This window comes from Oncorhynchus clarkii, chromosome 27, assembly GCF_045791955.1.
Source record: "Oncorhynchus clarkii lewisi isolate Uvic-CL-2024 chromosome 27, UVic_Ocla_1.0, whole genome shotgun sequence".
In the NCBI taxonomy this organism is placed as follows: domain Eukaryota; kingdom Metazoa; phylum Chordata; class Actinopteri; order Salmoniformes; family Salmonidae; genus Oncorhynchus; species Oncorhynchus clarkii.
This window is the reverse complement of record NC_092173.1, coordinates 18470871-18487855: the sequence shown is the minus strand read 5'-3', so window position 1 is coordinate 18487855 and position 16985 is coordinate 18470871. Positions and strand designations below refer to the sequence as shown.

At 41.6% G+C, this 16985-nt stretch overlaps 1 protein-coding gene and 1 pseudogene across 3 annotated transcripts in view; both read right to left on the bottom strand.

The window, feature by feature from the left end:
* Positions 1–9996, bottom strand: part of LOC139385718 (RNA N(6)-adenosine-methyltransferase mettl16-like) — a 28839-nt pseudogene extending 18843 nt beyond the window's left edge.
* A 1450-nt stretch (positions 9997–11446) lies between these two features.
* LOC139386356 (lissencephaly-1 homolog A-like) overlaps positions 11447–16985 on the bottom strand; it is a 73659-nt gene continuing 68120 nt past the window's right edge. For 2 of the 3 annotated variants that reach the window (XM_071131893.1, XM_071131894.1), the window contains exon 11: positions 11447–15576. In XM_071131893.1, coding sequence (XP_070987994.1) covers positions 15503–15576 — 74 coding nt within the window. In that variant the 3' untranslated portion in view covers positions 11447–15502. The remainder of the gene's footprint in view (positions 15577–16985) is intronic. The other variant, XR_011629035.1, reaches the window with a different exon arrangement.

Below are 16985 nucleotides of genomic sequence, written 5' to 3'. Positions count from 1 at the left end.
TTTCTGAGGACCTGAGCCCTAGGACCATGCCTCAGGACTACCTGACATGATGACTCCTTGCTGTCCCCAGTCCACCTGGCCGTGCTGCTGCTCCAGTTTCAACTGTTCTGCCTTATTATTATTCGACCATGCTGGTCATTTATGAACATGTGAACATCTTGGCCATGTTCTGTTATAATCTCCACCCGGCACAGCCAGAAGAGGACTGGCCACCCCACATAGCCTGGTTCCTCTCTAGGTTTCTTCCTAGGTTTTGGTCTTTCTAGGGAGTTTTTCCTAGCCACCGTGCTTCTACACCTGCATTGCTTGCTGTTTGGGGTTTTAGGCTGGGTTTCTGTACATCACTTTGAGATATCAGCTGATGTACGAAGGGATATATAAATACATTTGATTTGATTTTGATGATTAGCCCCAAACACGTTGTATTCAGGACAAAAAGTGAATTTGTCTACCACATTTTTTGCAGGATACGTGTTTTGTAATATTTTTATTCTGTACAGGCTTCCATCTTTTCACTCATTTATGTTTGTTTATCCATCCTCAGTAATCTCCTATCACAACCATATCACCTTTTTAAAATCAGTATTGGCCTCATGGTAAAATCCCCGAGCAGTTTCCTTCCTCTCCGGCAACTGAGTTACAGTAGGAAGGACTCCTGAATATTTTTAACGACTGGGTGTATTGATACGCCATCCAAAATCTAATTGATAACTTCGCCATGCTCAAAGGGATATTAAGAGTCTGCTTTTCTATTTTAAACACATCTACCAATCAGTGCCCTTCTTTGCGAGGCATTGAAATACCTCCCTGGTCTTTGTGGTTGAATCTGTGCTTGAAATTCACTACTCGATAGAGGGATCTATATAGATAATTCTGTGTGGGGTACAGAGATGGGGGAAGTCATTCAAAAACCATGTAACCACTATTATTAAACACAGAATGAGTCCACACAACTTATGAGATTTGTTAAGCACATTTTTACTCCTGAACATATTTAGGCTTGCCATAACAAAAGGGGTCGAATACTTATTGACAAGACATTTCATCTTAGAGATGTACTAACAAAATTCCACTTTGACATTATGGGGTATTGTGTATAGATTAGTGACACAACCTTAAATTTAAATTCTGATTAACAACACAATATGGAGAAAGCAAAGGGGTGTGAATACTTTCTGAAGGTACCATATTTGGTCTAGCTAGGGGCTCGTTTTCAGACTGATCCATACATATTTCTCATTTCACCTCCTCCTGCCTTCCACTGTGTTAATAATGCAAGCAGAGCACCAGGAAGGAACCCACTGTGAGATGGAAAGTTCAATTACTCCATTTATTAAAGGAAGGGAAAAACTCCTCTACCCACCATGGATGATTTCTCTGCTGGTAATATCTGCCCCCCCCCCCCCCCCCCCCCCCCCCCCCCCCCCAAAAAAAAGAATGACAGCCAAATGAAATGTCACCCAGAGAGCGTTGAATTTTTAATGTCCCCTCCTCCCCCTACTGCCGTGGCATCAAGGGTCGTCAGCCAGCCAGAGACAGCCATGATGGAACGCCTGGGCTGGGTCATCTTTCTGGTTCATGATTCCTAATCCCATCTCTCTCTGCCATCTGAGTCCCATCTATCCATCTCCTCTGTACTCATCTACACCCCTCTCTCATCTCCCCTTTACTATTCACTCCATTCATACAAATTTTGCTCTGTGGTCTTGGTCTTTTTACTGTCCATGTATCTTCTATTGCTCTCCCTCCCTCCCTCCCTCTCCTTGACGAGAACCCCCAAAATACACTGCTCAAAAAAATAAAGGGAACACTAAAATAACACATCCTAGATCTGAATGAATTAAATATTCTTATTAAATACTTTTTTCTTTACATAGTTGAATGTGCTGACAACAAAATCACACAAAAATTATCAATGGAAATCAAATTTATCAACCCATGGAGGTCTGGATTTGGATTCACACTCAAAATTAAAGTGGAAAAACACACTACAGGCTGATCCAACTTTGATGTAATGTCCTTTAAACAAAATGGGGCTCAGTAGTGTGTGGCCTCCACGTGCCTGTATGACCTCCCTACAACGCCTGAGCATGCTCCTGATGAGGTGGTGGATGGTCTCCTGAGGGATTTCCTCCCAGACCTGGACTAAAGCATCTGCCAACTCCTGGACTGTCTGTGGTGCAACGTGGCGTTGGTGGATGGAGCGAGACATGCGTCTCCAGACTGTCACGACTGTCACATGTGCTCAGTGTGAACCTGCTTTCATCTGTGAAGAGCACAGGGTGCCAGTGTGTTCTCTGTCTTGGTGTTCTCTGGCAAATGCCAAACATCCTGCATGTTGTTGGGCTGTAAGCACAACCCCCACCTGTGGACGTCGGGCCCTCATACCACCCTCCCGTCGGACCCACCCATGGAGTCTGTTTCTGACCGTTTGAGCAGACACATGCACATTTGTGGCCTGCTGGAGGTCATTTTGCAGGGCTCTGGCAGTGCTCCTCTTGCTCCTCCTTGCACAAAGGCGGAGGTAGCGGTCCTGCTGCTGGGTTGTTGCCCTCCTACGGCCTCCTCCACGTCTCCTGATGTACTGGCCTGTCTCCTGGTAGCGCCTCCATGCTCTGGACACTATGCTGACAGACACAGCAAACCTTCTTGCCATAGCTCGCATTGATGTGCCATCCTGGATGAGCTGCACTATCTGAGCCACTTGTGTGGGTTGTAGACTCCGTCTCATGCTACCACTAGAGTGAAAGCACCGCCAGCATTCAAAAGTGACCAAAACATCAGCCAGGAAGCATAGGAACTGAGAAGTGGTCTGTGGTCACCACCTGCAGAACCACTCCTTTATTGGGGGTGTCTTGCTAATTTCCTATAATTTCCACCTGTTGTCTATTCCATTTGCACAACAGCATGTGAAATGTATTGTCAATCAGTGTTGCTTCCTAAGTGGACAGTTTGATTTCACAGAAGTGTGATTGACTTGGAGTTACATTGTGTTGTTTAAGTGTTCCCTTTATTTTTTTGAGCAGTGTATATCTACTTTCACTTCTAAAGGCTAATTCTCTTGCATCCCTCTCTCCAAAGTTCTCACTCCCACCCTCCCCACATCCCCCTTTCAACTTATTTCAATCATCTCCCACCCATCCCTGGTCAGGATGAAGACTTGTCTCACTGGTAGGTATTTTTTCAGTTGAAGGATCTTGCACTTTTATGACTATTACATTTGTTCCATTGCACCAGGCCAGCTCAAAAAGGCACAGCTGAAATATTTGAAAGAAAACAAATAATATTTGAACCCATGCGGGTCTGGTAGTGAGCAAACTCTAGAGAAAGAGGTTGTTTGTCGTCTCCCTCTCGTGTCTGTCGTTTTGTCCATCAGTATGGTATTGAAGCTCTTTCTGTCTGTCAGTGTCTTTAGTTCTGTCAGCGAGTCATCTCTATCCGTCTGTCCTTCTGTCAGTTTGTCATGTACTGTATAGTAATGATTCTCTCTTCTGTAATCAACACCTGGCTGTTGCAGATGGACATCAAGCACATTTAAACAACTCTCCTCTGCCTCACTGCTCCCCCAGATATTCACGAAAAAAGCCACGCCAGATTGCTGATAAACTAACTACCTCACACGCTCTCCACATTCACAATGAAAATACCCACAACCCATGCCAATATGCTTTCACTCACACAGTAGATGCTTGCACCTGGTGGTGACATCGGCATATGTGTCTGCTATCATCTGCATTTACACAATGTAATTTTCACACTGAACAGACCGTTGGCAATTTCACCACAAAGACGAGGCTGGATAATAATTTCCTGGAGTACGAATGAGAGGGGTGTACACACTAGAGGTCGACCGATTAATCGGAATGGCCGATTAATTAGGGCCGATTTCAAGTTTTCATAACAATCGGTAATTTTGGACGCCGATTTTTTAAATATTTTTTAACACCTTTATTTAACCTCTCTGTGCACGGAACCCGGTAGCGGGATGAAATTCGACAACAAACGGTGATCGCTACATAAATAGTCATATTAAACATGAATGAAAATACAAGTGTCTCACATGTTTCGAAAGCCTAGAATCTTGCTAATCCAACTGCGTTGTCAGATTTAAAAAAGGATTTACTGCGAAAGAATACGATGCAATTATCTGAGGATAGAGCCCCATAAAAAAAACTATTTCAACCAGCACAAGCGTAACAAAATCACAAACTGCAATAAAATATATATTGTTTACCTTTGACGATCTTCCTGTTTGCAATCCCAATGCTCATTTTTACACAATGAATGGTCTATTGTTTGATAAAATAAATTTTTATAGCCTAACACGAAACATTTTGTGAAACCGCTTGTGTCGTGAATTCCGTCTCATTCCATTTGATGACACACTCAAGGTAAATACACACGCAAAACGTGACTTTTCCAGTCATATTTGGTTTCATTGCAATCAACTGGTTTGTTTGTAACACAACCAAACCTGATGGGTCATTTCGGGGGACGTATTGACTGAAAGAAACCGATTTGAATACAACAAGTAATGACATCATTGTGCACCAATGATTTGCCCGCTGTTGATTGACTGTATTTTAACCCAATGACCACTGATCGACTTGAAATCTAGCTGGGTAGATAGCCAATGAGCTGAGGTAAACGGCAATATGTAAACTCTGGCGTAAAGAGGGTCATTCGCCATTGAAGTTTCATACCGGAAGGAGCAACGCATGTTGCGCACAGCATTGTTTTGGTAAAGCGCATATTCAGCTGTTTATATATCAATCAGCATGGAGACTAAGTCAGGGAAAGCTAAATCTAAGTCTAGATATACAGATGTACACACAATTTTAGAAGAAATTGATCGAGGACGATTCATTTAGCGATTCCCAAATGGAGGAATATTTTTTGAACGGAGAGGACATAGTTTTGGACTGGTAAGTTCTTCTCATGCTAATGCCGTTGTTTGAAATTAATAATATAAAATATTATTTATGAAACGAAATAGCCTATTTGAGGCTGTTGAGGGGAGGGCAGGCCCACAACAATGACCAAAGTGAAATGGAGACAGTAGATACAGCTGGTCTGTTGTAATATAATAAAGACAGTAGATCTAGCTGGTCTGTCATAATATAATAGAGACAGTAGAGCTAGATGAAATGTCATAATATAAATGAGACAGTATATCTAGCAGGTCTGTCATAATATATTCAACCTTATGTTCCCTGTACTCATATATATATATATATATATGTTTATTATACCTGTTGATACAGGGCTCAGTGACACCTACTCCGAATGGGAGCCCCCAGTGCCAAGGTGTCCATCCCCCACTGAAGCTGGTTCATCCAGCTCCTGCCACAAGTGGTGTTCATCTGTATATGTATGTACACACACACACACACACACAATCATTTTGCACGCCCAATTTTTCAGTTTTTGATTTGTTAAAAAAGTTTGAAATATCCAATAAATGTCGTTCCACTTCATGATTGTGTCCCACTTGTTGTTGATTCTTCACAAAAAAATACAGTTTTATATCTTTATGTTTGAAGCCTGAAATGTGGCAAAAGGTCGCAAAGTTCAAGGGGGCCGAATACTTTATGTGTATATATATATATATATATATATAGGGGGTGGGGGGTATCCTCTAGTAATTGGAGTAGTGCTGGACAGGCTAGACCACGGCCGGGGAGGTTTGGGACTTCAGTCTGTCATTAGCAGGAATCAAAGAAAAGCTAGCAACTCAGGACACTCTTCATCCTCTTTCATCAAACAGAGACCGCGGGAAGAGGGAGAGGGGGAATGAGGGAAGAGGAAGAGAGTGAGCAAGACAGAAAGAGGATGCAGAGAAGAAGGAAAGGACAGAGACAAGATGGAGGTATAGAAAGTACACAAGGCAGAGAATAAGAACAAGAGAGATGTGCTCTATTACGCGCCGTCAGCTCCAGCCCAGCACCAGGTGCAGTGATGACTGCGCAGTTGAGTTGACATCAAAAACAACATTAACCCAATAACCTCCCTTTCTTCTCCTGCCTGTCTGTATGTCTGGTCTTTCTCTCTATTGCACCTGGCCGCCTACCCAGCCATAATAACCTCTCCTGCAGCCACAGGAGGAGGCAATACTTGTCAACCAGGACTGCTGAGGGCTTTCAATCTAGCCTCTAAGCTTCTTAATGCAAGACTTTATTTTGCCTTGTAAATGAAATGTTTGACATTTATTTCTCATAGACCCCCACATCTCTATTCCAAATGAAAATTAGTCATCATGTTTTGTTTTTTTGAGGACCAGAATCCGAACCGGGAACGAAGGTGATCTATACTGTCCCAGAACATAACTTTTAAAAGCATGGGATCCGGTTAAACGTTCCTTTAAAGGAGTTTTTCTCCAGCCAAACAAAGTGCCTATACAAAGCAAATTACTCTGTCACTCAGAAAACTATTTGAGTGTCTGCCTGCCAGCTGAAAATCTTTTGCCAGTGTGTGTGTGCGCGCTTAGACAACCTGCCCCTCACCAGCAGAAGCATAAGCTGTGTTCGAATATTCATACTAACCTAACCCTACTATTTGTGATATAAATTGAGTATGTAGTTAGTATGCTAAAAGTTCCCGGATGTCATACTAAATTCACCAAAATGTGAAGAATAGAGCAGTGGACACTAGGTACATGCGGTTCAGAAAATGCCAAAACGTTTTCAGATTTGAAGAGAATGGCGTATGGAGGATACAAATTCATTGCTTTAACTAATTTTGACAAATATTATGAAAATGTTGAGCAATGTAATAAAGTAATTACTTTTTAAATAAGTTACATTACACCCTATGTTGGCTGACAATTTGTTAGCTACACTATCCTTACGAACCTCATAGCATTACAGCAGTATGTACCGGTATGTTAGCTAAACTATCCTTACGAACCTCATAGCATTACAGCAGTATGGACCGGTATGTTAGCTACACTATCCTTACAAACCTCATAGCATTACAGCAGTATGTACCAGTCGACCGATTAGTCGGAATGGCCGATTAATTAGGGCCGATTTCAAGTTTTCATAACAATCGGTAATCTGCATTTTTGGACACCGATTATATTGCAATCCACGAGGAGACTGCGAGGCAGGCTGACCACCTGTTACGCGAGTGCATGCAGCAAGCAGCCATGGTAAGTTGCTAGCTAGCATTAAACTTACCTTATAATAAACAATCAATCTTAACATAATCACTAGTTAACTACACATGGTTGATGATATTACTAGTTTAACTAGCTTGTCCTGCGTTGCACATAATCAATGCGGTGCCTGAAATTGTGTCAGTTCTCGTGTTCAGTGCCAGCAGAGTCAGGGTATATGCAGCAGTTTGGGTCACCTGGCTCGTTGCGAACTGTGTGAAGACCATTTCTTCCTGAGAAAGACCGTAATTAATTTGCCAGAATTTTACATAATTATGACATAACATTGAAGGCTGTGCAATGTAACAGAAATATTTAGACTTAGGGTTGCCACCCGTTCGATAAAATACGGAACGGTTCCGTATTTTACTGAAAGAATAAACATTTTGTTTCCAAAATAATAGTTTCCCGGATTAATGACCCAAGGCTCGTATTTCTGTGTGTTTATTATATTATAATTAAGTCTATGATTTGATAGAGCAGTCTGACTGAGCTGTGGTAGGCAGCAGCAGGCTCGTAAGCATTCATTCAAACTGCACTTTCCTGCGTTTGCCAGCAGCTTTTCGCAATTCTTGAAGCACAGCGCTGTTTATGACTTCAAGCCTATCAACTCCCGAGATTAGGCTGGTAATACTATAGTGTCTATAAGAACATCCAATAGTCAAATGTATATAAAATACAAATGGTATAAAGAGAAATAGTCCTATAATAACTACAACCTAAAACTTCTTAACTGGGAATATTGAAGACTCATGTTAAAAGGATGGTTCTAGCTTTCATATGTTCTCATGTTCTGAGCAAGGAACTTAAACGTTAGCTTTTTTACATGGCACATATTTACTTTCTTCTCCAACACTTTGTTTTTGCATTACTTTAACCAAAGATGTTTCATTATTATTTGAGACTAAATAGATTTTATTTAAGTATTATGTTAAGTTAAAATAAGTGTTCATTGAGTATTGTTGTAATTGTCATTATTGCAAATATATTGGAGGACCAAAAAAAGCCAATACCGATTAATCGGCCGATTTAGATATAGATACTCAGTACTGAGTGTTGCAACCAAAGACAGACTATTTTTTACACGCTACGCGCTTCAGCGGTTCCATTGTGTGCTTGTGTGGCCTACCACTTCGCGGATGAGCCGTTGTTTCTCCTAGACGTTCCCACTTCCCAATAACAGCACTTACATTTGACAGGTGCAGCTCTAGCAGGGCAGAAATTTGACGAACTGACTGTCTCTGACTTAAGCAGCCATCGTGTTTGTTTTTCCCACAACCAGAAGGGGAGTAAATTACACAAAAGCACACCATGATGTGATGTGACAGGACTCAGCAGTCATAATCACACAATATTTCCCCTTGTCAGTTCTGAGAGAAACCTCTCTCAAGTCTTTGTTCTGTGAGGAAAAGTGAAGACAATCTTGACAGTAGAGATGTGATCTGAAAAGCCACTCGGAGATAGAAAGCAGCCCCAAAGCTCTCTACCTCTCGGTCCCTCCGTCTGTCTCTATCCATCCTTCACGCTCTGTCCCTCTCCCTCCATCTCCCCCTCTTCTCTCTCTGCATATTTCACATCCCTGTGTGTGTCCCAATTACTGGCTGGCAGACCCTGCCCTCCAATCAGGGAGAATTGAGACGGTCTCCCTCCCTCATCAGACTGTGTGACCCCCTAACCCACCACTCTGCACCTTCCATTCCCTCTCCAGCCCTCGTTCCTCCTGGTTTCCAACTTTCCACTCCTCCCCATCAGAGCTGAGATTCTGTCTGTAGCGCATGCATTAATAATTTCAGTGATCACTTTTTCTTCCTCTGTAGCCGATGAACATCACAAGCAACCACAGGCATTTGTCTAAACCCTGCTCCAATAGCTATATGGGAAGCTAGTGTCTATGGGTAACGTCTGTAACAAACTATAGCACCATGACCAGGTCACTAATCGTCATGGTTGTTAGCAATGATGTCCGTTAATGTAGTTAAATAAAGGTTCAATTAAATAAAAATACATTAAAAAACGTCATCCTGTCTAAATACAAAAAATCTGGAACCCCCATTTCCTCCAAAAGAGGAAGGGAGAAAAACATTTTTTTATGGTGTGATAAGAGGAAAATCAAACTGTCTTTGATGCCTCTCTCCTTCCAACTCTCTGCCCCTCCTACTGTGAGTTCTCCCTGTCACCTGCTAGCTGGACACACACACACACAGGTGAGAAAACTACAGTAATGAGAGAACATTGAGTTGGCAACACTCAATAAAAAAAACTAATTCTGCCACACACATGGGTTTTACTGGTGTGACACCAAATAAATAGTGGCACAAATTGACACTAAGTCATAGTCAACAGCAGTGGCTCCCAACTCCGGTCCTTAAATACCCCCAACGGCACATTTTTGTTGTAGCCGGGGACAAACATACCTGAGATTCAACTCATTGAGTGCCTGATGATTAGTTGACAAGTTGAATACGCCGTGCTTATCCGGGGCTACAATAAAAATGTGAACTGTTGGGGATATTCGAGGACCTGAGTTGGGAACAACTGGGCTACAGCATATGTACTGGGGCGTATTCATTGCGCCGATTCTGTTGCAAAGCGTTTCTTAAATGGAAGCAACCCTTCCAGAGGGTCCTAACTACCAGAATTTGTCCAATACAACTTATAGTTTTGCTCACGTTTGGTTCTTAAAACGATTTCCGTAGCTAATGAATACGCCCTGTACGCACATAGCTCTGCCACCCAGGTTGGTGTGGACATGCTGTTTGAAGTCTGGATACTTGGAGGCCGAGTAGGCCAAGTCCGGGGGCTTGTCTTTGTAGCGGTTCCATTGACCTGTTTAGTGACATTTTCACTTCATTATGGAGGAAGAACACATGACACACAATTGTACATTTTTAAAAAGGGTTGGAACGCTAAAAAGTTAGCTAACTGACATAAATGCGTGTAAAATACAACATACAAAAGGTAAAACTATGGGGGTAGTATCTAGCTTGTTAGCTAACTAAACGCATTAAATCAGTAAACTGCAAGTTAGCCACCTAGCTAAAGCACATTTAAACTCCATGCCAACAAGATGGCTATATAAGACCTCTCTAAATGAGATGCCTAGCGTTAGCTAGCCTCTTGTTATAATGGTAGTAACTTGAATACCTGAAATATTCGCTCGGGAATATATTCGTATGTAGAGTTGTCTTGTACACACGATCTGAGAACTCACGTTGGACTTTTTTTGCATAAACGATATAGCGTTTCTTCTGTGATGGTGGACGAAGTCACAATTCTGCGACGAGACATTGATTGACGTCGATATTCAGCGCATTCAAAACAGTCAACATTTTGAAGGGTCAGGGCTATCCGGGATCTTTGGTTAGTCCCTACTCTAAACCTTAACCATAATTTCTTACCTAACCATTTCACATTCCTACTTCAATTGAGGTATGGATCCCGCCAGCATGGATAAGCATGATAGGTTGAGGCTACATATCATCAGTAGTATCCCGACAACAATTTATAGTTGATGTTGAGTGTGTGTGGTTGATTGATCTATTCTCCACATACAAATTATCCTTCATTCAGAAGCAGACGGCAAAATGATGGCAATTGTACACCCTACCCACCCAGTCAAACATTTGCAAAGGGGCAACAGTAAAACAGATTGACACTTGCACAAATGTATCCAAGTTAATTAAAATATTGCTTGAGCAAGTATATTTGAGTCATAACCTAAACTGCTCAGCATGATTAATCTGTTCCCAGAGCTGCATTTTACACTTCATCGATATTTTTCAAGATCATGAGACATTTTTAGTGTAGTCAGACAATTAGACATAGCAGGAAGGTGCCAGCCAGGTGGAACCATGCATTTATCTGGTAGATTAGTTATTTATTTTGCAAAGACACCAACATGGTCTTAGAAATGTAAGATTTAGATTTTTGGGTCTGTTAATGTAAATTGTCAATCACATTCTTTTTCAAGTATGGTTTCCATCATCTCTTGGCATACATAACAGCTGTGAACATTAAAAATTAATCCCTACCATTATATTAATACTTCACACACACAGTATACTGGCAATATGTAATTATCATTTAATGATCTATAATTTTCTACCCAAGAAAAAAATACATGCCATCCACTGAAGAAAATCATGAAATGTTAAGACTCGCTTTCCCCGAAACCTTTAGCTCAAAATCAGAAAATCCCTAAATGAACTGATCTGTGGTAGACATGTAATATATCAAGCAGTGCATGTTCTTTGTTGAGAACCCCCCCTCCAATCCAATAAAAGGACAACGTTTACATATTTTTCTTTAATTATGTTGCAAACAATAATGACATCCAGATATTTTGTTAGCAATTTTGCTGTGTGAAGAGTGAGAAAGACGTTGAAAGCAAAACTATTAATCCTGTTCAAGCTGTGAGAAGTCTGAAGCCCTCAATCTATTCACAAGGCAGATTATAGCAGACAGATGGACTTGAGACTGAGGGGAAGGACCAACAGACAGTGCAAGCTTGTCTGCCAGTCCCTCTGATCCACCTAGCCAGTGCAGCATAGGGATTGCTTGGGAGCTGCAAATGGCAAAAAGTGATTTCTTTTCACAGGGAAGGTACAATAGCACAGTTATGGAAAGCATTCATTCAATGACAACTATATTACAAGGGGAGACACACATTCTCCCTCTGGACAATTTGTTTATAGACCTTTGTCTAACCCAAGAAAAGGAAAGCTGAGTTTTTTTTAATAACAATAAAAGTCAAATATCCATTTAGGCTCACTTCAGGCCTGGTTTAGAATTTACACACAAGGAACCTGATATGGTAATCCTGAATTAAGCCAATCTAAAGAGAGAATCGGCTTAAATCAGGAAGCTAACTTAGCCTAGGATTGAGAACAGAACAGATCAGGACATCTGAATGCTGAAGCTAAACCATGTCATCTTACTGTAATTACATTTTTTGGGTTTCAGCTAAAACACGTTTTATGGTGCATCAGCACCACCATGTCCAATTGTCCTATCGATGGTTGGTGTAACGGAATGAACTCACGCCGACTCTTCAATCAAAGTCTCTCCCTCCCTCTGACTGACAGAGAAAGGTGCTTGGAGAAAGACCTGTCTAGTCTGATACATGGGGGTCTCTAGTCTAGAGGAGGCATAAGTGGTATTCTCTCAAGGAGGCTTCTTTTCTCTCAGAACATCTTTAGTCTGCCACAATCCCATCGCATATAGAGGAATGAAGGAGCCAGTTCATACATTTACAGATCTGTCCTCCTTTCAGCAGCAACAAACAACCACATTAAGTACAGTGAGGTCTGTCTGCAGCCATCAAGCCAGCCTGAGCCAACCTGTCTGGTGTCTTTGAAAAGTCAATATGCAAAATACACAGTATACATACATAGATACACAGGGACAATACACCTGCTTACTGGCAAGCAACAGTAGGGGTACCACCCCTTCTCATAAGAGATGGTGTTCTCTTATCCTACTTCTCACTCTTTTTACAGTATATAAATTTGTCAAGTGGACAGACTAGCCTTTGACAGCTTAGCGGAGTGGCCTGTGGCTGATTGAGTCTGCGTCTTAAGTGCACTAATTTTAGGGAATAGGGTGCCATTTCAGACTCGGCCTGAGTGTTCAGTGGCTTACATCATAGCACTTGAACCAGAAAGGCTCACAAGACCAGATGGCTCAGCCTCTGGTACAACAGGGGTACATGCAGCAGTGGTATTGTCGACAGGTCAAAGGGTTCATCACACTAGCCACTATGAGGGTTCAGAGGTCAACAGCAGCAGCTAGCTACATCCAATCAAATACACACAGGAAGAGGAACAGGAAGTTATTCAGCAAATAAGCTTAAAATAATAAAATCAGTTAAGCAAGTGGAGTATTTTATTATTACAGAATTGCATCATAATGCAAAAAGGCTGATTAAAAAAAATGATATTGTTTATGCATTTTATTGAGTCTTAATTTCTCTTTGGTCCCCAGTCGGACAAAGGACCAAAGAGCTAACGAAAAGCAGGGATGTGCAAGATAATAGGATTCTTCCTCACCTGCTGCAGAGTAGGAAGCAATATGTTATTTTTTTGTTGTTGGGGGGAATGGTTGGTCTCCATTGTCATAGATAGATTTGGTTAGATTAGAATTAGTTCCAATTGTCATTTTTCATTATTTCTTCAGCCTTCTAGCTCATTAAGATGAACAGAATAGGATACAGATGTGCTTGCCACCCCGGAGACTACTGCAATGTGTTAGAGTCAGTCCTGAAGAGTTTTGACCCAAGAGCTCTTCCCTAGGAATGGTGTCTAAGCATTCTCCTGTGCACAAACAGATTCTAGTAGGTCTAGCCCAAGACCAACGTCGGTCTGTGGCAAGGGAGATGCTGTATGTAGTCTTAGGGGTGAAGATCCCTATACAAGAACTATAACCATCAGACCTCTACTGTACAGAGAACACAATCATTCATTAGCATGTCTACTGCTAGCATTTTATTTCATCACCAACTGAATGAATGAATCCCCTGAAAGTGAACCAGTCAGTTCAGTGGAAACACAGATTTGGACACTTACCTACAGCTCAGTAAAAAGCTTTAGTTTACATGTCTTTCTCCCCCACAGAAACAGCTTTGTATTTTTCCAGGGAGATATTTTGCACATCAAAACCAGAGGGGCAACTTTGACTCCTTGTCATGCTATGACGACGTCTCTCTGACTGTGTCCGACTCATTTGAAACTTGCATATTTCATCCAGAGCTAAGGCTTAAGCTTACCCTTCCTAATTTACACAGCCCATAGAAGCAAGCAGCACAAGACAATGGCCAGCTGAGCATCAAATCTCTTACATGATTCCTGTAGTATAAGGGATAATAAAACCCAGCTGACACCTGATTCGTCATATGGTTAGAAAAACGGAGAAGGTTCAGTTGAGTCCAATGGAAATCACTCAGGTTAGACTTGAGACAACAGTGAGACATCTTACAGAGGGAGGGAGACACCTAAAGGTCTTTCTTTTCAAGTGCTTGAGATTAAAAAGAGGTGATATCCCTGAAGTCAGTTGCTAAAGGGCCAAGTGCTAAAGAAAGGCTGAGGCGGTCGGTCGCCTGATCAGTTGCGGCCAACCATAAGGTCCAGTACCAGTCCGAACAGACAGGGGGCAGCGTTTCAGGGAGGAGTAACCTCACGCTATCGGCTCACATTGCCTAAATGCTAACCTGAAAGTCATCAGTCCACTGAGTTTTCAGCCAAAATGCTAACCCACTGAAATAAGGGCACCAGCTGCGCAGCCTAGCCAGGTTAATTCATTCAGATGCCAATATAGAAAGGTTCCGATTCAATAAACATAATTCAGTCATTGGATAGGATAATTCTAAGCCTATCAGGTGTGGTTTTGCTACTCAGTTTAGGACACGTCGTCATGACAAGAGTACAAAGCTGTTTTGTTTTCTCAACCCCCAGATGACCGAAGATAGACAACAGTTTGAAACAATCGTATATGCAGCCATTAATATATTATCTAGTTCCACATGAAGAGAAATGGTATGCACACTTCAGAAGTGATGTTACAAAGCTACAGATTATTCCAATAACAAAACCCCCACAGACAGACAATCTCATATCCTCCGACATCAAGGGATTATACTTTTCCTTTTCCCCCTCAAAAAGGTCACTGACAGACTACAACAGTGAAAAGGAGAGAAAATAACAAAAATAAAATAAACAGGGAAAAAAGTGACAAAAATAATAAATCTGACACGAAAAGAAACGACAGTCGTTTTTTAAATTATCAGTGTTAGCGCCCTACGTTTTACACCCAGTCAAAGAATGTGTCCCAAAAGGCACCCTATTCCCTGTAGTGTACTACCTTGGATCAGGGCACATAGGCCCTGTTCATAGGTATTGCAACATGTAGGGAATAGGGTGGCATTTGTGACGCACACAAAGAAACATCTGCCTTCAATAAGTAGGTAGGTAAGGCTGCATGTGACAACAGACTTAGCCAGCCCCACCCATGTTAAACCTATGGTACTTCTAGACAACCTTATGTAAATTTACAGTATACAATTTTGGATTCATCATCACCATGCAAGAACACTTTTTTTGCTGTGTAACATTTAATAGCTCAATCTACATCCAGAATAATGTACATAAAAGGACCATAGTTATTGGACCAGAGAGCGTGATGACAGGATAAGTTATTAACCATGGTGTGTGAGTGTAACCAGAGGTGATGAAAGAGATAGTGTTAGGTGGGATGTGGGGGGGGGGGTGGAATGAGGCCTATAGGAGGTGGGGTGAGAGGAGGTGGGGTGGTAATTGGGATGGTGGTGGTCCGATCTTCTTAGGCCTGATCGGATCAGCGACACTCCCACACTTTTACTGTTTGATCTACGCTCCCGGTGACAACATACGGCGCATTCTTGTGGAAATCTGAGGAGGAGGAGAAAGGGCATCAGTACAAAGGAAGAGTAGATAATTTGTCTTTTTCACTTGCTTTGGCCATGTGAACATGTTTCCCATGCCCACAAAGCCCTTTGAATTTAATTGAAATTAATTGAGAGAGAGAATCGGGTTCTATCCAGAGGAGATGGCAGAATAATTAGTTAACTTCCACATTAAAGGCCATTTATCAAGCATATTCCATTTAGCAGTATGACCTGAATATATCATTATTTTATTATCAATAGTTGAATTGGGGCATTTCATTAACTAGACAAAGCTCTTTACCTCTTGGTACATGCATCACACAGAAAAGCACAGCACATCAACCTCAACAAAAGGTGTTTTTGTCTTCTCCCCCCAAAATATCCAAACAATAGCTTACAGCAGTGCTCTGTGTGTGTGTGGCTAGATTTTGGAGGCTGAGGCTTCAAACAGCACTAGCCTGACAGGAAAGCTGGCTGGATAGCTGGAGTCTCCTTCTCCGGAGAGTTCCCTAGCCCTGATCCGCTTAGAAGAATCAGATTTGAGGAAAATTGGGAAAATCCTGGAGTATTTGTCTACCTCTTAGACCCCAGCTGCCAGCTAGCAGCCCCCAGGATATTGAGCCAGGCAAGACCAGTTTATCATAACTCTACAACCCCCACCCCTCTCCTATCCATCTATCCCTAACCCCATTCAACCAACGTCCAAAACAGCTTTGTCTAACCCCTGCCTGATCCTCTCACTCTGGGGCCTATAGCATGATGCACCCGAGGGGGTTAATGCAGAGCCTCCTAGCTCACACCTCAATAAACCACCAAACAAAGAACTAACAACTCAGGAAACACCAGGGTTGAGTTCACTAAGGACATGGAGATACAGGCAGGTACTCCCTGAACTTAGCCACTGAGATGAAATCAAATGTTCGTTTCACGTTGCAAAATGTTTTGTAGTACTGAGTGATTAGTGCTTTTTGAGGTTAGTTCTGTTCGATTATAAAAAATAACGTTTTTTTAAATTTCAGTTTCAATAATATTTTTAAGCATTAAATGCACTATGCATTATGTGGATTGAATGCTGTAACAGAATAAAACATTAAATAAAAGTAACATGATGATAGTGACTGCCTATTACTGCTCATCACTTATTAACCATAATTTAAATATTTCAGTTGTGTATATTACATTTGTTTTATTTGATGACTAGTAATCATCTTTACAGAGCTGCTGCATATGGTGTCTGACAAAATCCCTATTTTGTAGTTCTTCAAAGTAAATAAGGCATAGTTTTATGACTACTTTTTATGACTCTCTATATCATCTCACGATTGTGAATTCTTCCCTCTTCCCTAGTAGGCATAAAAGAAAGACTGGACAAGGAAATGTGCAATGGATTATGCACCGCTTTATGCGTTAAAC